We start from the raw sequence: 21,590 nt of genomic DNA on the forward strand, positions 1-21,590 counted from the left end.
AAAATTTAATTCACAAATTTTATTTTTAAATCAAATGTAAAATTTATGTTATATACATGAAAAGTAATATTAGTATTTTTAATTTTTTATTGATTAATTTATTTAATATTTAATATATTTTTAAAAATATTGTTATTGTTTGGTTTTTTCTCTACATATTTTCTTTACATTTTTAACAAATTGTTTATTCCATTATGCGTTATTCTTTTTATTCATTTCACTTTTGTTCCTATTGAAATTCAAATAACCAAATAAAAAAAAGAGCCTAATCGTTTTCTTACGAGTTGGTTATGGGAGAAGTTTGATAATGGATTTTCCAATCAAGCATATTCATATGGAGCTAACAGCAAAAACATACCAAATACATCTAATACACTTTTTACAAACGTCAAACACCAAAAATAGTAGTGGTTACAATTATCAGTCACCTTCTCCAACAACAACATACTAATCATTGCTCTACTTTCATATTTCCCCACCTTTTTTTTAATCTAAAAGCTCAAGTTTTATTTTTGCAATTTTAAACGACAGTAAATGTTTACATATATATATATATATATATTATAAATATATACTAAGATTGTACTGATCATTGGCGCGTAATAATGTTGAAGTTCTATTTATGTACATTTATGGGCATCATATTCTCAATCAATACGTTCATATATTTTCAAATTTCTAGATGTAGATGTCCAAATTTTAAATAACCAGTCTAAAGCCAATACCTATTTATTTCGATTCCAACAGAAGAGAACCAAATCTAGGGTGAAATATAAACAAACACGTGGAGAGACTCAAATCTAACAGTATTTATTTCATTATTTGAACTTACTTATCTTTCTATTGTATTTTCTTTTAATTATAGAACGAACCTAATATAAGCATTGAACATAAACAGTATCACAACAACCGAAACAAATTGAGTGATGATGATGAAGCCAATGTTAACTCTTAATTAGCACTAATTAAACCATTCTATATCTGAGAAACGAGCCTATGAAACGACATAGCTTTTAAATTTAGGACAGAAAGTGACACGTACATAGTTCCTAGTGGCCCACGTGGGCGGACGATGAAGAGCAGGACCCATAACTCATTCATGGATCCGACCGCTTCCTCTTTTACAAATAAAGAACACAAACCTTTTCAGTTTTATATACGGTAATAACACCATTAAAAACATGAACAAAATACATTATGATATTTTTTATTTAATATATTCTCAACAGCAATTAAATTGTTATTTTTTTAATTAAAGACAACAACCACATTGTATTAATTTTCAATAATATTTTTTACCTTTTTTAAATTTTTAATTGCGTTTATGGATTTTCTACTTTCTAGTGGGAGTGTTTTGCGTTCTCTCTCACCTTTTATCTGTCTTCCATAGAGAGAAGCTCACAACAACAAAATTGAAGAAAAAAAAAAAAAAAAAACTTTGTCTTTCCCTTATTTTCTCGATTTCTCTGGCATCAACAGTCTCATTCATTCTCATTGATCTTTCTTTTTTGTAGCTAGAAAGATCCATTTTTTTCGGTTCGTTCTCTTCTGGGATTACGAATCCAAAGCTCAGGAACACACACATACTCTGTTTCCTTCTTCTCCTAAAGATTCAAACACTAGGGTTAGTTTTGTTAATCTTCAAATTTTGGATCTTTTTTGTTTACTTTTCTGTAATATTGGATGAAAGGTAACCAGAAAGATTCGTCGGAGAAACCAATATGGGATCGAAGCTCATCGAGTGCTTCAATACTCGGAATGTGGTCTTTAACCCGACCCGGTCCAAAACTTATGGTTTGGCTAATCTGTTTCATCGTCTTCACTTACATTATCTACATGCTTAAACTCGTCTCTACCTCACGCTCCTGTGACGATTCAACTCCTTTCACCACCGTCTCTGCTCTCTCCACCAACGTTTCCTCCAACGTCTCGTCTTTACCTTCCTCCTCATCCTCCTCTGTGGCTGCTTCACGGCGGCGTGAAGAATGGGAGGAGAAAGAAGAAGAAGAAACAGGGGTTGATGACCCTACGGATCTTAACCACGTGGTGTTTGGGATCGCTGCGTCGTCTAAGCTATGGAAACAGAGGAAAGAGTATATCAAGATCTGGTATAAACCGAAACACATGCGTGGCTACGTTTGGTTAGATAAAGAGGTGAAGAAGAGTGTTAATGATGATGACGATGATAGCGAAGACGAAGACGAAAAGCTTCTTCCTCCGGTGAAAATCTCCGCCGGAACTGCTTCGTTTCCTTACACGAACAAGCAAGGGCAACGCTCGGCGTTACGGATCTCGAGGATTGTGTCTGAGATGCTGCGTTTAGGTCCGAAGAATGTGAGGTGGTTCGTGATGGGTGATGACGATACGGTGTTTGTCACGGATAATCTGATTAGAGTGTTGAGGAAGTATGACCATGAGCAGATGTATTACATTGGGAGCTTGTCGGAATCTCATTTACAGAACATTTTTTTCTCGTATGGGATGGCTTATGGTGGAGGTGGTTTTGCTATTAGCTATCCATTGGCTAAAGCTTTGAGTAAGATGCAAGATCGGTGTATACAGAGGTATCCTGCTTTGTATGGTTCAGATGATCGCATGCAAGCTTGTATGGCTGAACTTGGTGTTCCACTCACTAAAGAACTTGGCTTTCATCAGGTAACAACTTAGCTAGTGTTGGTTTTGTTACCAATTGGTCAAAATGGGTAGCAATTGCTGATGTTTTAAGGATGGGATTAGTGATTCTTGAGGAATTAATGAAGTTTGTATTGATGATGTTGAGTCTTGAACTAGAACTTAAAATTGATAGCTTTGATTGCTTTGTTTACGCAATTTTGATGATTGAGTGGCAACATTGGTGTTCTTCATCTAGTTTAAGGAGTAGTACCAAACTTTGAAGATATTAGAATAAGCTTTCAATGTTTTAATGTTTGATAATTACAGTTTTGTTTCTTTGTTCTGTTTTTTTTGTTTGGATGCTAATATTGGCAAAAAATTTCCGTGGTTTGGTACCGACAAATCGGCGCGTGAGTAGTTCAATGTCCGTCCAATTCACTTGAGCTTTAGATTGCTAATTGTAATGAGGGGGACCCGCGTTTCTGTTTTTACACTTAATGACCTGTTCCTCATATTACTCCTACGCGTACCTCTTGATGCGTGTAATCCACGATCCGTTTTTAACATCTGAAACTTATTTTGTGTTTTCAGTATGACGTCTACGGGAACCTCTTCGGCCTCCTTGCTGCGCATCCAGTAACACCATTCGTCTCAATGCACCATCTCGACGTGGTGGAACCGATTTTCCCGAACATGACTCGTGTTCATGCTCTAAAGAAGCTAACGGAACCTATGAAGCTCGACTCGGCCGGGCTTTTACAGCAGTCGATATGTTATGATAAGCACAAGAGCTGGACCGTCTCTGTATCGTGGGGATACGCGGTTCAAATCTTCCGTGGAATATTCTCTCCCCGGGAAATGGAAATGCCCTCTAGAACTTTCTTGAATTGGTACAAACGGGCGGATTACACTGCTTACGCCTTCAACACCAGGCCGGTTAGTCGTAACCCGTGCCAAAAACCGTTTGTGTTTTACATGTCGAGCACGAGATTCGACAAGCAGCTGAACACGACGGTTAGTGAATACAAAATACACCGTGTTTCCCATCCCTCTTGCCGGTGGAAGATGAGTAACCCGGCTGAGATTAACACCATCGTCGTCTACAAGAAACCAGACCCTCATCTGTGGGAAAGGGTAAGTAACATTTTTAATATCCTATTTAGAATATGGTTAAAACGTAAGTAAATGTTTATGAAGTAATGGTTCTTGTGTTTTGTTTGTACAGTCACCTAGGAGGAACTGTTGCAGAGTGTTACAAACAAAGAGGAATAATACTTTATGGATCAATGTTGGTGTATGTAGAGCAGGTGAAGTTACTGAACTTAAGTAATTTTTTTTATATAGTTTTTGTATTAATTTTGTTTTATTTTTGAAAGGGAAGAAAAGTTAGAGTTTTTAGCCCTCGTAATTTTTTTGCCACATTATTAAAAAAAATATTCTTTGAGATCCAGTCCCCCATTCGTCAAAGTTCTTCTCACAGTATTTGATGGTTCATTCAATATTTTCTCAAATACAATTTATAGATTAGAACATAACGACAATGGGTTTATTCATGAATATACGGTTCGCAAAAAAATGCACTTTACTCAACTTTAGAAAAAGAGATAATTCATAAGGAAAAATCCAAGAGGGACGTTTCAGAAAACAACAACAGCAACGTGTGAGGTCAAAAATCTCATACAAACAACGACCTCAAAACAATCAGCGAACGTTCAACGCTTGACCAGAAAGTGAACATATATATTAACGACGTGAAAGTGAATCAAGAAAAGATGAAAATTTAAATTCCAAGTCGGTATAGAAACCAGGCAAAGAGTGATTTACTTCGGGTAAGCGGGAGGAGGATAAGCCGCTGGAGGGTATTGAGAATAACCTGGTTGAGGTGGGAGTTGAGGATAGCCAGAAGGTGGATAACCTTGTGGAGGGTGTTGAGGATAACCTTGTTGTGAAGGGTGTTGAGGATAACCAGAAGGTGGATAACCTTGTTGTGGAGGGTAACCGACTGTGGGTGGGATGGCTTGATCAAACCGTGACATTTGCTGAGGCGGAGGCACTGCCATTGGCTGTGGGCCAAACTTACCGTCTCTCTTGTCCATTTCCATCTTGTGTTGTGTCTGCAGAAGCATTATAGACGTTATAAGATTCTATTCAGGAGCCTCTAAAAGCAGGATTTATAAGTAGGGAGAGATCAGAATGGTTGATATCATCACTCTTACCTGCATACATGCGCAAACTCTGCAGACAAGCAAAATACAATATGTCAGGAATATAAGGTTACAATCGGGTTTTGATCAAATGTACTTATAAGAATGAAACTATGGATTGGGGGAATTCTTACGTGCAGTACACCATGTCTGCTAAACAAGAGAGCAACTGTGAAGCTTCTGAAAGCTCATCAATACCGACAATACATGCAACTATGGAGAATATGCAAGCCACTTGGCTGAGGCAAACCATGAAACCCTACACAACCAAAAAGACAGCACAGATGACGACATTCGTTTATCATATGTTTGTTTCTGTTCTAATTGCTTGTGAACTGTCAGTAACGAGAATGGTCTGAGCAATGAGGATACTTACAATGATGCAGTTATCACATTGCGTCGTCTGAATTTGGAACTCATCTTGCAGAAGAAAACGAGTCGAGGCCACGGACGTTCCAAAGCAGCAGAAGACCTGCGATTGTTCAGCTATTTTAGAAGACCGAAAATGTGCTAACTGTTTATGATGTTGCCTCACAAGTCATAACTAGGCATGAGTGAGATTGTATGCATAAGGTACAGGAAGCTTTCAGATTCCTGAAATCTCTAGCAACTAGAGGTTTATAGAAAAGACTTCATCTAAAGACTAGAGCTAATGGTTTACAAAAATCAAGATCTGTACCTCAGTGGCAAGACAAAATTGAGGACATTTGGTTTCTCCACAGCGACCGCTACAAGGCATGTAACCAGCGCAACAAATGTACCTGTGAGACACCAAAAAGAGCATCTTCTTAAAACTAAACAAATAAAGCTAGAACTAATCTCTCTGAAGGTTAATGAATGTGTGAAATACCTTGACATGTCATTGTAAAGAGCACGCTTGCGAAGCAAATATGATGCACAAGGAGCACTGCAACAAGAAGAAAAACAATGCAATTTCCATGTGTATAAAACATATCAAACCCAAAAATCATACAATGTCAAAGTCATGTTACACATTCTCTAGTAGTACCAAGCTCAAAGACGAGCACAAATACATTATCTGTGAAAAAATTCAGATCACTCCACAAAACCAAGCCGATCTAACAGCCTAATTCGAAGTCAAATCATGGTCAATTCCAAATACAGAGAGAGAGAGAGTAAGCTACGAAAATAAAACTCAGATCAATCGGAGCTTACCACCACAATGCAAAGCAGCAATCTGCGAACACCAACAACAACAACAACAACAACAACAACAGAGAAATGGCTCAGATCAACACCCAAGGAAAACTAATCAAACGCAAAAATGTTAAAGAGAGAGAGAGAGAGAGAGAGAGAGAGAGAGAGAGAGAGAGAGAGAGAGAGAGAGAGGGAGTGAGAAATTACAGGGAGTGTCGTTTTGGATACTGTGGGAGAGATCGGTATGCCAAACGTTACGGAAGTTCTTACGGAGCTCCATCTTCTCCATATCGTACTTCGGCGCCATTTTTCTCACGGATCTGATTAATTGGATGACGACGTGAGGTCAAGCCAGAGAGAGAGAGAGAGAGAGAGAGAGAGAGAGAAGCGATAAGGATCCTCCAGAGACTCGCAAAAAAGTCTTTGAGAATCTGATCAAATCACATCTAAAACTTTTTCCTCTCTCACAAACCCGCGTCAGTCTTCTCCCAGGGTGGCAACTGGCGTTGACTAGAGAAGTTACAAGGCCATTTCGAGAAATATTTATAACTATTAAGGTCAAATTGTAATTAATGTTTATTTTGAAATTGACCTACTACTTTTGTTAATTACAAAAACTACCTAATGTTTTAGCAATTTCGCGTCTTCGTCTCTCTCTGTGTCACACACTACAACTCATCGTCTCGTCGGAGAAGTGTGGAGGTTGAAGAAGAAGAAGAAGGGAGAAAAATGAGCGGTCATGATTCTAAATACTTTTCGACTACGAAGAAAGGAGAGATCCCTGAGCTCAAGGAAGAGCTTAATTCACAATACAAGGTTCTTCTTCTTCTTCTTCTCTACTTTCTGATTCATGTTTTCGATCTGTGAATCTGTGATCCGCCATTTGTTAATGATTTTAATCTCATCTCTTTCTCTTCGTTGGATTTTGCATAATCCTTTACTCTGGTAGATCTGTATTGATTCTGGATTCGAATTGATCTATATTATAGTTATGTGTGCAAATCTCTTAAGACACTTTTCGGGGTTGGATGAATCATATAAGTTTCGAATCTGGATCAATGCATTGGTTGGGACGATCAGTGATTGTCAATTAAAAATCTCATCTTCCTTCTTTCAATGTAAATTGTCTCTGGAAGATAGTAGGATTACAGTAATCTTCAAGTATGATATATTCAATATAATGTCAATTTTTACTGATTCAAGACGATGACATGCGTTTCTCTTTTCTTTATTATGTTTTGTTAGGATAAGAGGAAAGATGCTGTTAAGAAGGTTATTGCGGCAATGACTGTTGGAAAAGATGTTTCATCACTTTTCACTGATGTTGTCAACTGCATGCAAACGGAGAATCTGGAGTTGAAGAAGCTTGTTTACTTGTATCTGATAAACTATGCGAAGAGCCAGCCTGATCTTGCTATCCTCGCAGTAAATACTTTTGTTAAGGTAACACTTCAGCTACTTTTTTTTTTTTTTTTACATAGCTTACTCAAACAAAAATACGTAATATATGGCAAGCTTCTTGGTCTTTCTCTGTATTTGAAAGACGAAAATATAGTAAAGAAACTCATCATTGCTTTGTATCTGGCAGGATTCACAAGACCCAAATCCATTGATCCGGGCTTTGGCTGTGCGAACAATGGGCTGTATTCGTGTTGATAAGATCACAGAATATTTGTGTGATCCTCTTCAGAAATGCCTCAAGGTTTGAGTTTTTTTTTATGTTACCTTTTCCCTGCAACTTGTAGGCTGTAGCTATAAAATTTATGTCCCTGAAGAATTTTTATCTTAACTGATGACATATTTCTGTATTTCCTGGCCTTCTGTAATTTTCATTTTTCAGGATGATGATCCATATGTCCGCAAGACAGCAGCTATATGTGTTGCTAAACTGTTTGACATAAATGCTGAATTAGTTGAGGATAGGGGGTTCCTTGAAGCCTTGAAAGATTTGATATCAGACAATAATCCAATGGTTGTAGCAAATGCTGTAGCAGCCCTTGCAGAGATACAAGAGAATAGTACTAGTCCCGTATTTGAAATAAATAGTACCACCCTCACAAAGCTCCTTACAGCTTTGAATGAATGTACTGAGTAAGTGGTTCCTAATTTCCCTATCCTACTTTCACTTAGATTGTGTCTGATTGACTAATTTTAGTCAGTTCATCTGTTTTTGGAGAACGTACACGCTGGCCTAAATATTGACAGTAGGATAGTCTGTTGAGTTGTGGGCTTGCTTCTTGTGTTATAGCATCAGTTTATTTATGCATTTTACTGTGTATCAAACCTAAAATTGTGGCATTTCAAGATGTCTTTTTTTTTGTTACTGAAGTTGAAGGTTATCTGTGTGGATAAAGGGGAATCATGGTTTTGAATTTTGGGGAAAGGGATCCATAAAATGACTATATTTTCCTTCCTTGCTTGCTGGATACATATTTATACTTCAGTTTTAGTAATACTGTCTGTGTTCTTCACAGATGGGGTCAAGTTTTTATATTGGATGCTTTGTCGAGGTATAAAGCAACTGATCCTCGTGAAGCTGAAAATATTGTCGAGCGAGTCACTCCAAGGTTGCAACATGCCAACTGTGCTGTTGTGCTTTCAGCTGTTAAGGTGACACTTTAAATAAGTATATCTCACTGGAATGTCATTTGTTAGCAAAATTGTTTGTGAAGGGTCAGCTATATTTCCCTGAGTTTTCTAATGCTATCCTCGTCTGTTCATTTTCTCCGCGAGCTTTCCAGATGATCCTTCAGCAGATGGAGCTTATAACTAGTACAGATGTAATTCGAAATCTTTGTAAGAAGATGGCTCCTCCCCTAGTTACATTGCTTTCTGCAGAACCTGAGATACAATATGTCGCGCTTCGTAACATTAACCTTATTGTCCAAAAGAGACCCACTATTCTTGCCCATGAAATCAAGGTAGCTTGATCCTGTCTACAAGACAGACTCTCGGAATAAGCAATTATTGATATATTCTTATATTTATTGATAATGCTATCATGTTTTTTCTTTCTAGGTATTCTTCTGCAAGTATAATGATCCGATTTATGTCAAGATGGAGAAGTTAGAGATTATGATAAAACTTGCTTCTGACAGAAATATAGACCAGGTAATCTTTACTACACTTTTCTCATCTGCCGATTAATCAAGTTATTTTGTTTTGGTGCAAATCATGATGGTTTCTGGACATGCCAATGTAGGTTCTTCTGGAGTTCAAAGAATATGCCACGGAAGTAGATGTCGATTTTGTTCGGAAGGCTGTTCGTGCAATAGGCCGATGTGCCATCAAACTAGAAAGAGCAGCTGAACGGTGCATCAGTGTTTTACTTGAGTTGATCAAGATCAAAGTAAACTATGTTGTTCAGGAGGCCATTATAGTCATCAAAGATATCTTTAGAAGATATCCAAACACGTAAGTTTAATATTTTTCTTGGTTGTGTGGCTTTGATATTCCTTCAATCTCGGCTATGTTATTCAAAATAACGTACAGGTATGAGTCCATAATTGCAACACTCTGTGAGAGTCTAGATACATTGGATGAACCAGAAGCTAAGGTAATAAAATTTGTCCTTTGCATAGTGTAAAGCTTCCGATCCGAAATAAATCTTAAATCAGTGAAATTTGTACTCTCGCATTTGCTGGCATCTTGAAAGGCATCTATGATTTGGATCATTGGTGAATATGCTGAAAGAATCGACAATGCGGATGAACTTCTTGAAAGCTTCTTGGAGAATTTCCCTGAGGAACCAGCACAGGTCCAGCTGCAGCTTCTTACAGCTACAGTCAAACTGTTTCTGAAGAAGCCAACTGAAGGCCCACAACAAATGATTCAGGTTCTGCCATGACCATTATGGAGAACACCTCTTGCTCTCCTAATCAATTAAAATGCATGTGTATGATGACAGGCCTGGTTTTTGCCATGTTTCAATTTTTCAGGTTGTCTTGAATAATGCTACTGTCGAGACAGATAACCCTGATCTCAGGGATCGTGCATACATCTACTGGCGTCTTCTATCTACTGATCCCGAGGTATGTTTTCTTGATATCTTATACTACATTACTACTTAACTAGTTCAAGCACATTGGACAATAAACAACAATCATCAGTGTTCTACTTTTGACTAGGCGGCCAAAGATGTTGTCTTAGCTGAAAAGCCTGTGATTACTGACGACTCTAACCAACTTGACCCGTCACTCCTGGATGAACTGCTTACAAATATTGCCACCTTGTCGTCTGTGTATCACAAGCCGCCAGAGGCTTTTGTAACCCGCTTGAAAACCACAGTTCAGAAAACAGAAGATGAGGACTATATAGAAGGGAACGAAACAGGATATCCTGAGACATCTGGTAATCCGGTTGATGGTGCGGCTTCCCCTCCAACCACGACAGGCTATGTCCCTAAGCCAGCAGTTGCGCCAGCTCCTGTGCCTGATCTGCTAGGTGACCTAATGGGGTCAGATGATGCTGCAATTGTCCCTGTAGATGAACCCACAGCTCCGTCAGGGTGAGTTTGGCTTAATTGGTGAAAAACACATATAGGCCACATTTTGTTTTGTGCGATGGACTGTTTTATTTTTAATCATATATATTTGGATTACCTTTTCACAATTGAAACTTATCTGATCATTTGATTGCAGTCGTCCATTGCCTGTTGTCCTGCCAGCTTCAAAAGGTCAAGGCTTGCAGATCAGCGCTCAATTAACCCGACAAGATGGTCAAGTATTCTACAGTATGCTTCTTGAGAACAACTCGCAGTCACTTCTTGATGGCTTCATGATTCAGTTCAACAAAAACTCATTCGGGCTTGCAGCTGTTGGAACTCTTCAGGTACTAGTAGTTCAATATGCTATACATCCACGACTATTATCCTGGAAGCTGAAACTGATGTCCAGGTTTTTTTTTACTATTTTAGGTTCCGTCTCTGCCACCCGGAGCATCTGCCAGGACAATGTTGCCAATGGCATTGTCCCAGAACATTTCTGCTGGGCCAACCAGCTCGGTTTTGCAAGTTGCCGTCAAAAACAACCAGCAGCCTGTCTGGTACTTCGAGGATAAGATTGTACTTCACGCTCTTTTCTCAGAAGATGGTAGGATGGAACGTGGAACCTTCCTCGAGGTAAAAGACTATAATATGTAATAAAGAGTTCATTAACAATGCCACAGCATGTTAGTCATTGAGTAAAGTGCGAAAGGGTTTATGATATTAAAATTGTCGAGTAAATTAGTGACAGGTTGATTTAAGTTTCTAGGAGAGTTAGGGGATCTGAACATAGGATATGGTTTCATTGATTTATGTTTCTAGATACAGTTAGAGTTGAAGGAAGATATTGATTTCTGATCATAACAGTATATCACAGCCTTAAACACCAGTTCTTGTTGGGTTGGATTAATTGCTGACTATAAATACAAAACATTGTTTTTGATTAGACATGGAGATCGTTACCGGATTCAAACGAGGTCCAGAAGGAATTCTCCGGGATAACTATCACGGGCGTGGAGTCAACGCTTGACATGCTCGCTGCATCAAACATGTTCTTCATAGCAAAGCGTAAGAACGGAAACCAAGACGTGCTGTATCTTTCAGCCAAAGTCCCGAGAGGCATACCGTTCTTGATCGAACTAACAGCCATGGTGGGTCATCCTGGTCTGAAATGTGCGGTCAAGACTCCAACACCCGAGATCGCTCCTCTCTTCTTTGAAGCCGTTGAAATTCTATTCAAGGCTTGAGATTCTTCGATTTCACACTGTTCCCCTCTTCTTCTTTTAGTGTATGTAGTAAGTGATGCTTGTTACTCACTTCTTTGTTTCTAATTTTTTGTATTAAAAATCACCACTCGTTTCTCGAAAGAGCTTTGATTTGTGTTGTTGCGTATATGCCCAAAAAGGATGATTAAATAGTGTGATGATGACATAGTTATTACTATCAGCAAAATGCTATTCAGTGTTTTAGTGACCGACATGAAATTAAAAGGGTCGCTCGTAGTGGAGCGAAGAGATTCGTACACGTAAACTAATATACATATTAGTATTTGAAAATTTTTGGTATGTTCTTAGCAACAGAAGTAGATGGATAATGGGACCGTAGTGCGACGTAGCAACCAACCATGATTCTCTCTAACATGCGGTTACAAAATCGCTTAGTTGAAACTATTCTTGTAATTACAATTACTGATTGATTAAAAATAAACTTCAAAACCAAAACAAATTGAAAATTTTAAACTTGAGAGTAGTAACGTAACGTGAGATTGAAGAAATGCCACCGAATATATGTATGTTAATTCAGGAGTCATCACAATACTAAGCAAGCTTTAGTAACGTATTAATAATTATGTAACTGTAATAGCTGTTTTTTCATACTTTATTATTGTTTTTTTTTTAGTTTTTATGAGATAATAGATTTTTTTTTTTTTTGACAACGAGATAATAGAGACTTGAAAATTGAAATACTACAAGGAATTCTTGAAAAAAGAAAAACTACACAAAGTTATCAAAAAAAATATGTCACTAAATAAATAATTAGTCTTTGGCCCCACCAAAATTTTTATAGTCTCTCTATTTCACAAATAGTGTCATTTTAGAGTTTTTTATTTGTTTCACAAAAATTGTCACTTCATATTTCCAATGTACTGTTTTACATCAAATTTTCTAATTTACCCTTAACACAAAGCTCTTTTAATTAAATTTAAATAATAAATTACTCATTTAATTCAAATTTTCTCTTAATTTGTAATGTAGGGAGTATTAGTTTATCTCCAGATAATATTTTAATAAATCATATCTAATATTTTTTACTAATTATTTACAAAAGTTTTTTTCCTGATTTATTAATATTTTGATTTTGCTAATTTAATTCTCATAAAAAAATAATTATGAATCATAACTTTAAGATTTAAGATTATCCCTTAAACAACAAAGGTGATTATACAATCATTTAATTTAAAATTTGCTTAAATAGCTATAAAGTACCTATATATGCTTATTATTACAAACATCCCATAAAATATTAACCATTGGTGGTCAAATCATGAAAATCCTTTATAGATTAAAAAAGGAGGAAATATTTAAAAAAATCTGGGGAGTTTCCTTGTACGATATGGTTTGTGATTTATGAATATAAAATACAAAAAAAAAAAGTTTGATTAACAAACCAAAAATAACAATTAAAGTAATTGTGATTCCCTTGATTTTATCTCTCTGATAAAGTCGCCTCTTTCGTCGCAGCATAGTCTTCGCCATCAGAAAATTCTCGCAATTTTTTTTTTTTAATTCTACACCAAAACCTCAAGAGCTTCCAAAGATCATAGCTTCTTTTTCTCTGTTTTGGGTAATTATTCATGTTTTCCCCTTTTCATCTTCTTCTTTTTCTTCTCTCCGTTACAAAAGTCACTTTTTTTTTTTGTTTCGTAGGATCACAAACTCTGTTCGTTTGCTTCTTCTCTTCTGTTTTGGTTTGTTATGTTTGGTCTTTCTGAGAAAATAGCTTCTTTTTTTTTTGTTCTGTTTCAACCCACTTGTTTAGTTTCTTGATTCTCCTGTCTTCTATTTTTAAATCACTCTGTTTCCTGTTCTTTGTCTACTAGGGTTTGGATTGTATTTTTTGGTAACTGTAGTATATCTGTTTTGGTAAACCTGGTTTGGGGTTTAATTTACTGTTGTGCTGAATCAAGCTATTTGATTCTTTTTTTTTACTAAGCTCCAAGGTGTTCTTGGGATCATATAGTCTTTTTTAGGGGTTTGAGTGTATTTGAAGTTAGATACTCACATATTTTATTTGTAAGTTTTAGTCTCGTGGCTATTGCTATGTCATTGTTGTATATTGTTACATGAAAGTGGTTGTGGTGTTTGAGTTTGTTTTTTTTAGTTACAAATTATGATCACAAAGCTGGAGTTTTATAAAATTTTGTCAATTTCAGGTGTCTTGAGCTGCCATACACTCACTGATCTTCGAACTGTCTCGAAAACTTTATAATACTAAAGATCAATGGGTTGTTGCTGTTGTCTACCGAGTATACCCGAAGTAAACTTCTTCTTCTTTCTTGTTAAAAGAACACAAATGAGATAGGTTTGTTTATTTCTTATGTTTTACTGTTGTCTGCAGAACTCTAGAACTATAGATGAGCATGTTCCCTTATCTCTTGCACCGCCTTCCTCTCTCTCTAATACATACACTTCACCGCTTTCTCCGCCTATTCCTCTAGCCTTCTCCAATAGAAATCTTCAAACTACTACACAGAAATTACCAATAGTTCAGAGCAATTCTAGCGGAGTAGCCCCTGGAATCACACAGGTTGTTCCAGAGAAGCAAACATGGCCTGTTGATGATCATAAAACTGATCTTGATCTAAAGAAAAAGGATCGAGAAACAATCGATGAGTGTCCAATTTGCTTAGAAAGTATTTTTGTTTTCTCATTCAAAGTTACATACACTAAAAGTTAGCTTTTGGTAAATATCTTTGTTCATTTGTTTGGCAGAATATGATATTGAGAACCCGAAGTTGCTCACTAAATGTGGCCACGATTTTCATCTCGCATGCATTCTTGATTGGATGGAAAGAAGCGAGGCGTGTCCTGTTTGCGACAAGGTTTGTATCCGTTTAAAACCCGCCTTATTCACATACAGTTTCGACTTCCCGATCGACTCACTAAGAGTCTTGTTTGTTTTGGTATTATTTCCACAGGAATTGGTACTCCCTGAATCATAATCAGATAGAACAAAACAAAAAGTTCGAAAAATGGTACAAAAGATTTGATTAAACTTGCATCATTAGGAGTTAGCTAGCCTGGTGGTATGATGAACATTCATTGTTTCTCTTGCAACATTATTCACAAGCTTTGTGTTCTTTTTATTGCTTTTTTTTCTCTTCTTTATGTAGAAATTATATTTGATTGTTTGATATCCTTTCTTTGAAAAACTATTCAAGAGTTGTTTCCTCAACCTGAATTACTTCAAGGAAAAAAGTTAAAAGTGCAGTTTGAGAAGAGCCTGTTAAAATTCAGAGATTTTACTGTGTTAAAAAAAAAAAGGATTCTCTGACAAATTTCTTACATAAAAGCTTGTTTTATTACTAAATTCCTCTGTATAAATCTAACTCTTATGGCTAAAAATAATGATAATAAAAAAAAAGAACCAAGAAACTCTCTAACCTTTTTTTTTTTAACTTTTACAACAAGAAAGTCCTAAATTCTATTACGGTGAAGTGTTATGAATCTGATGAACATTGGATAAAAGCCTCGTTAACTTACTTAATGTTTCTCGAGCCGACACAGTCCCAGGATGATCCTCTCCTGAGATTGAAGTCCTTATAAAGATCGCTTTTCTTATCAAATCATCAGCAAAACCGAACTGCCCGCCTCGTAACATCAGCTTAGACCGAGTCTCTAGCACGGTGGCTCGAGCCAAAGCTAGTTCTTCCCATAGAATAGGGTTTAGCTGTGCGCTTGTCTGAACTGGTCTCCAGCAAAGTGACTTGTCTAGCCACTTCTCCACTGGCGTCACTAGCGTTTGGTCAGCTGCTTCAAGAGCGTTTGTGCAGACCCTGAGTAGCTCCACAGCTGCGCTGCACCGTGAAAACGTTATGAACGTTCTGATCGCTAGAGGCAAGATTACTTGTTTCACAAGAATCAGCAGCTCTGTTATCTTTAACTGAATCGTCGGAGCTTCGTTGCTAAAACCAAACAGCAAGAAACAAACCGCCCAGATCTGTTCTGCTGTTTCAACGGTCGAGCCGCGGCTTATCACTGCCTGAACCATTGCTGGCGCATTCTCGTTGACCATTACTCGATTCCTTGCATAGAGTTTCACGAGCTCGTGGATTTGTATAAACCCTAGCTTGATGCTGCTGGTTCGAGCAATGTTGAATCTAAGTAGCATAGAAGCAGCTTCAGTTCCCGATCTCTTAGAGTTTGAAGATGTAAAACCGCAGCTTATAGCGCGTCTTAGTCTTCTCCACATCCGCTTAGGACCTCTGTGCTTCTCAGGGAGTTTATGAGCAGCCAAAGCTAATAAAGAAGCTGGAACCGGTGCTGGAGCTAACCACCCACTAGCAACAACCATTCTTGTAGCCAAACTTCTCGGCCCATCTGCATGATCAAAGATCGAAAAACACACTTCAAACAGCTGCAACAGAAACCCGTTTCTTCTCAACAGAGTCCCATCCCTACCACTACATATCATCTCTCTCAAAGGCATTCTATTTATAGTATCCAAAAGCCGGCTAGGGTTTATAGGAAGCTCAGACAATATAGCTCCCACAACAGCTAATCCCAACGTTAACCTCCCAAGTTTCTCTTCAATCGTTCTCAATGCATCCATTTCCGAAACAGGATAGTCTTTCACATTCCCCTGCATTAACGACATAGCTTCAGCACCAGAGAGGTAAGAGAGTTTCAACGGCTCCATATTCATAACTTGAGAGAGTCTCGTAGATATCAAGATATGAGTCCCGCCTCCAAACCGAGGAAGAAGATCCATCACGAGCTTCGAGTCCCACCAGTCTTTCTCACTCTCCAAGTTATCAATCATAACCAAGAACGGTATATTCCTCATCAGCTCTTTTCTAATCTTGGAAACCGCAGCATCTTCTTGCTCCTCGAAACTCTTCATCCGCGTTTTATCCGAACCATTCTCTATCCCAATGTCAACTTCCAAATACTGATAAAGATTCAGATAGTTCTGTCTAATGTAACGGCTCTCACCACCTATCCAAAGAACCATCTTATACCTTTGGTGATGTCTATAAGCAAACTCAAGAAGCAGCTCGGTTTTGCCAATCCCTGATTCACCAGAGACGCAAGCCACACCTTTCCCGTAAACAACCTTCATCGACCGTTTCCTCCTCGTGCTCCTCCCTACTTTGACTTGATTCCTTAAAGGCAACTCAGTACTTTGCATCTCAATCTCTTTCTCAGACTCTTTCCACACAACTTTCTCTTTACCTTTCTTCCTTCGTTCTTCCGCTGAACCGCTTTTGTTCCACCCTAACGTAACATTCTTCTTCCTCCTACTCGGCCTCGCCTTTAACTCAAAGTAATCCCTTTCAGAATCTCCAGCAACGTCTCCAAACAAAACAAACTCTAACTCTGATAACTCCTTCTTCCTCCCAACAAAACTCTCGTTCCTCGGAAACGGGAACTCCTCTTTCTCAGCTTTATCTCGCCATTTCGTTAACCTCTCCACTATACTTCTCCTCCCTAACCGCATAGCCAACAACGTAACCGCCCTGAAAACACAATCTCTCCAGTTACCTTCATGAGCTTCAAGCTTCCAATCATCAACTCGAGATAACCCGTGAACAGCCTCTCTCCACTCTTTCTCAATCCCACCATACAAAACCCACAGCTCCCCTCCATGTTTCTCCCACAAGTCACCTCTCTTCTCAACTATATCTCTCACAAGACAGTCTCCAGGAGACAGATCAAAGAAAACAGGAACCAGATTCTTCTTGTTTGCAAAAAACCGTAGCTCCTCGATCGTGTAAGGGTTCTTGAAAGCCTTTCTCGTTAGGATTATGACTCCGAACGATGCACCGTCCATGGCTCTCTCGACTATTCTCTGTTTCCTAGTACTCCTACACCGTCCTCTATCCGACATAAAACAACTCATCCCTTGAAACTCCAACTCAGCTCTAAGCCAATCAGCAAACCTAAGCAGAGAAGGCTTCTGACCATGCAACCCTATAAACACATCACAACATCTCAACCTGTTATAAGAAACAGAAACAGAAGATGTCTGAGTATACGACGAAGAGTCTTGCCCTTGCCCTCTTCCATATCTAGAAGGAGTGCAAGAGATCACACTACTCGAAGCGATTCGATCAGCAGCTTCAAGATTCTGACACTGAGGATGAGGAGGTGGTGGTGATGCGGCGGCGGCGGCGGCTAAAAAACCGAGCTCCGGGTCTTGGAAACCAGAGCTGGAGCTAAGAGGATCAAAGCTATCACACTGAGCATCAGACCGAGTGGATTCAGAGAGTTCTTGATTGGGTTTAGGAGATCTTGGTGAGAAGAACGGAGACTGGTTAGCTGAGAAGAAAGCAGCTGATGAAGATGAAGACATGTTTCTACAAGGCTTTGTCGGATATTGTCCGAACCTAGAATTGTCGTCACCTCGAGAATCCATAACCACAAGTTTGCCTTAATTAACAATCTATCAAATCCCATAAATGTAGCCTATGAATAATCCATTGAAGCCAATCTGATTCAAGACAAGAAACAAAACAAAACAAAAAGAGTCAAAACAGAGGTGTTGAAAAGGAGAGATTTTTGGATTTTTCAAGATTTCAAGATTGAGCTAAAATGATTCAAGATTCAAGATTTAGACAGACAAGAACCCTAGAAAAAGGTTACACAGCTTTAGAATCAAATTTGGTAAGAAATGTAAGTTAACGGCAATGAAATCTTCTAGGGTATATATACTATATACCAAAAAGCTTGTTTCTTGAATAGTTGAAATGATGATATTTGAAAATCTTGAATAGTTAAAAAGGATAGTTTTTTTTTTTTAATCACAAATAAGGGAAAAATAGAAGAAATCATGATTTTTTTTTCTTTTAAGGAAAATAATTGATATTGAGGACATTGCAGATCTAAGCAAAAAGGGAAATAAAATAATCATAATAATAAACAAAAAAATTCTTAATAAAAATGAATATTTTCATTTTCGTACAGAGGATTCAGATCTGAGAAACTTACATAGCTCGGTGTCTTCTTGAATAAACCAACCATCACCAAGATCATCTTTAAACAAACAAGAAGACCTTCAGAAGATAAAGATACTTAACAGGGTTTAAACAGAGCACTATCTCCTGAAGAGAAGAAGAAGAAGAAGCCTAGCTCAATTAAAACGAGTTTTTTTTTTTGTAAATTCAAGTAACAATCAATGAGAAAGGAGATGAAAGTGAGAGGTGTTTAAAAGAGAGAATAAGAAGAAGAACACTAGAGAGCTTTCATAGAGTAGTCGAATGCATCGCCACTTACAGATAGACTTTGAAAAGGACTCTAATTTTTTCTTTTTTTCTTTAGGAGTTTAAAAAATTTAAACAGGGGAGACAAAAAGTTTAGATTTTTATAATGTGAATATTCACAAAAAAAAAAAAAATAGTACCCAGAAGAGACCAAAACATGTTTCTCAAAACAAATTTATCTATAAAGACAAGTTCAATTACCGCAAGAAGTGAGAACACAATTAGATAGAGACTTACCAGTTTGAGTTTCAAACACTGAGAGACAGATATGATAAATAGTAAGGTCTCTTTTTAATAAAAAGTATCTAGAGAAAGTAAGTAATTTTAGAGGTCCTTATCCAATAAACAGAAACATGGGCACTGTCAAATCACCAAAAACACACACACCCTCTCTCTTTTTCTTTCTTTCAGAGAGATCTTTTTCTATTTTCTTTGTAATGTTGTTGTTTCAAAAGGAGGAAGAGAGAGACAGAAGAGATTGGGTTGGGAGAAGTGAAATTTTTTTTAAAAGAATTGAAAACAAAAAAAAAAAAAAAATTGAAAGAAGAGATCAAGCTAGCTAGGTATGGCTTGTGGGCTCCATTTTTCACAAGTGATTTGTTCTTACAAAAAAGTTTTTTTTTTTTTTGTTTGCCTGTTTTTTCTTTACTACTGTCCTGAATCTGCTGATGAACAATGTTTCCTGATAAGAAAATTTTAATAAATTTAGTCTCTGGCTGGTTGGGGAGTTAAATAAAAAACAGAGGTTCTCATAGTCACGTCCCTGACTAGGATATGGGCGTCACTGTTCCTTTTCGTCTGCTCTTTTGTTTCATATATATCTTTCTCGAATAAAAAATAAAAATAAAGATCAAACCAAAGGGAAAAAAAGAACTGAACTATAGATATATTTTAATATCTCCCATGACTCTCCAAAAGAATAGGTATCTCATCTTCTTCACTTGGATCATGACAATAAATGGGTTATCGAGACCATTGCTTCTTAACACTTAACCTCCAATTTGTAAATGCTATTGTATGGGGATGTGGATGTCATTCGACCATGCTAATCACGGTTCTCTCAAAAGATGTGAGTCATGTGACGCACCACATAAGCTATCTCGACTATATATGCTATGCTACAAACGAACTATTGCGTTGAGTCACATGTGCGGAAAACACCTTACAACTAGTTTGCTCTTACATCCATAGCTAAGAACAAAAATATCTAACGAAGTAACGATCCCCAAAATCCAAATCTAGTATATATAATTCTGTTTTATTATTAATTTTAAGGCAAATTTATAAGAATGCGTGTGCGCAAATTAGTTTAAAACCGCGATTATGGATTTTCGTAAGATGTTTTAAATATGGTTGTTAACTTTCTTACCCTTCGTAGATATATGTTCGTATGTGTACGTTTTGATGAATTTGGTTCATATAATCCTATATATAATAGTTGAAGGAAGCTTAATTAGTAGAACTTGACACCTTAGCATGTCCCATTTATCATTTATTTTGTTTTAATTAAGAAGAATTAAATCAAAAAAAAAAAAAAACAAAACAAAATGGAAGATCACAACGTTGAATTGAATCTTTGGAAAAAGTTTGGGAAAAATTAACAAAACAAAACACGCGCCTCACGCGCCTAAATTTCTCTCTTAACTACGCGACCCCTTTCCTTATCCCTTCATCTTCGCCGATTTCGGCGTGGGCTCCCTCCGGCCACCATGGCCAAAAAGAAACCCAAAATATCCCCTCCTCGCAGTATCCCCACTGATGCTGCTCCTCAAAAATCGACCCCAACGCAATCAGTGCCGCCTGAATCGTCTGATTTAGCTGGCACGACTCCCAATGTACCTAGATCTGAGAATTTACCTGAGACCTCTAAGATCTCGGCTAACATCGCGACTCCCGACCACAGCGTAACTCCCCCTCCTGTAGAGGTGAATACCGCGGTGCCCGGAAAAACAATTGCCCAAACCACTGCCATCAGGACCCCAGAGACCTCCGATGCCAGCCAGGGCACAAGCAATGGGCGCATCCAGCCGGATTCGACTCTGCCAAACCCCCAACAACTAACCAGCGAGACCCCGCCAAATGCCATCTCTCCTTGGAAGAACCTCGTCAACGGTAACACTATAAAATTGGGGAAAAAGGTACCCCATTTACCATTGACTCAGGTGAAGCCTGTGTCACGATTCCAAATTCTGTGATTGAAAAGAACAGGAAGGCATGGGACAACTTCATCCTAGGTCAATTCTACGAAGCACCACCCTCGCGAGGAGCAGTGCAAGCCATTGCCAACGGAATATGGAGTCGTCAGCGTAAGGACATTACGGTATCCAAGATGGAAGGAAATTCGTTTCTTTTCAGAGTACCATGCCCAAATGCTCGCAGACGCATATTAAGTCATTGCCTCTGGAAATCGATGGCCAATCAATGTTTGTAGCAAAGTGGTCCCCAGACATCCAGGCTACAAAACCAGAACTGACCATGGTTCCCGTATGGCTTGTATTCGAGGATGTTCCCCTTCAGTTCTTTAACCGGGAAGGGCTTGAGCACATTGCTGGGCTAGTTGGGCATCCTATCTGTTTACACCCGCATACGGAAAACCTGATAAATGTGGAGGTTGCCAAGGTTTACACTGTCATTGATTCCAAGAAGCCAT

General features: G+C 37.9%; 5 protein-coding genes across 8 annotated transcripts; 3 read left to right on the forward strand and 2 right to left on the reverse strand.

The window, feature by feature from the left end:
* Positions 1–1,154: 1,154 nt before the first annotated feature.
* Positions 1,155–4,063, forward strand: LOC104722667 (uncharacterized). The gene is made up of 3 exons (XM_087472498.1): positions 1,155–2,655; positions 3,205–3,747; positions 3,839–4,063. Exons 1-3 carry the CDS (start codon positions 1,684–1,686, stop codon positions 3,941–3,943), a joined length of 1,620 nt encoding a protein of 539 aa, XP_087328624.1. The 5' UTR covers positions 1,155–1,683; the 3' UTR covers positions 3,944–4,063.
* A 141-nt stretch (positions 4,064–4,204) lies between these two features.
* Positions 4,205–6,419, reverse strand: LOC104722668 (uncharacterized). Of its 2 annotated transcripts, XM_010440867.3 has the most exons (8): positions 6,183–6,318; positions 5,994–6,015; positions 5,668–5,724; positions 5,497–5,578; positions 5,194–5,289; positions 4,952–5,076; positions 4,830–4,848; positions 4,205–4,727 (listed from the first exon to the last, which is right to left on the reverse strand). In XM_010440867.3, exons 1-8 carry the CDS (start codon positions 6,280–6,282, stop codon positions 4,434–4,436), a joined length of 795 nt encoding a protein of 264 aa, XP_010439169.1. In that variant the 5' UTR covers positions 6,283–6,318; the 3' UTR covers positions 4,205–4,433. The 2 variants fall into 2 exon arrangements, with proteins under 2 accessions (XP_010439169.1, XP_087328625.1); XM_087472499.1 differs by lacking the exon at positions 4,830–4,848 and having other exon boundaries at positions 4,205–4,757; positions 6,183–6,419.
* Positions 5,998–11,910, forward strand: LOC104722670 (beta-adaptin-like protein C). Its single transcript, XM_010440868.3, has 16 exons — positions 5,998–6,532; positions 6,609–6,791; positions 7,221–7,418; positions 7,564–7,677; positions 7,816–8,066; positions 8,450–8,585; positions 8,717–8,896; positions 8,994–9,086; positions 9,178–9,389; positions 9,468–9,531; positions 9,631–9,810; positions 9,914–10,006; positions 10,103–10,482; positions 10,616–10,805; positions 10,891–11,094; positions 11,406–11,910. The coding sequence occupies exons 2-16, from the start codon at positions 6,705–6,707 to the stop codon at positions 11,703–11,705; spliced, it is 2,682 nt and encodes an 893-aa protein (XP_010439170.2). The 5' UTR covers positions 5,998–6,532; positions 6,609–6,704; the 3' UTR covers positions 11,706–11,910.
* Positions 11,911–13,051: 1,141 nt separating this feature from the next.
* LOC104722672 (E3 ubiquitin-protein ligase AIRP1) lies at positions 13,052–14,948 on the forward strand. 2 transcript variants are annotated; one of them, XM_010440874.3, is made up of 5 exons: positions 13,052–13,302; positions 13,892–13,995; positions 14,077–14,371; positions 14,451–14,560; positions 14,657–14,948. In XM_010440874.3, the coding sequence occupies exons 2-5, from the start codon at positions 13,960–13,962 to the stop codon at positions 14,678–14,680; spliced, it is 465 nt and encodes a 154-aa protein (XP_010439176.1). In that variant the 5' UTR covers positions 13,052–13,302; positions 13,892–13,959; the 3' UTR covers positions 14,681–14,948. The 2 variants fall into 2 exon arrangements, with proteins under 2 accessions (XP_010439176.1, XP_087328628.1); XM_087472502.1 differs by having other exon boundaries at positions 13,296–13,426.
* Positions 14,949–15,016: 68 nt separating this feature from the next.
* Positions 15,017–19,461, reverse strand: LOC104722671 (uncharacterized). 2 transcript variants are annotated; one of them, XM_087472501.1, is made up of 3 exons: positions 19,178–19,461; positions 18,669–18,781; positions 15,017–18,171 (listed from the first exon to the last, which is right to left on the reverse strand). In XM_087472501.1, the coding sequence occupies exon 3, from the start codon at positions 18,094–18,096 to the stop codon at positions 15,166–15,168; it is 2,931 nt and encodes a 976-aa protein (XP_087328627.1). In that variant the 5' UTR covers positions 18,097–18,171; positions 18,669–18,781; positions 19,178–19,461; the 3' UTR covers positions 15,017–15,165. The 2 variants fall into 2 exon arrangements, with proteins under 2 accessions (XP_087328627.1, XP_087328626.1); XM_087472500.1 differs by lacking the exon at positions 19,178–19,461 and having other exon boundaries at positions 18,669–18,935.
* Positions 19,462–21,590: the final 2,129 nt, after the last annotated feature.

This window comes from Camelina sativa, chromosome 11 (genome assembly GCF_030686135.1).
Source record: "Camelina sativa cultivar CO46 ecotype springtype chromosome 11, ASM3068613v1".
Lineage (NCBI taxonomy): Eukaryota > Viridiplantae > Streptophyta > Magnoliopsida > Brassicales > Brassicaceae > Camelina > Camelina sativa.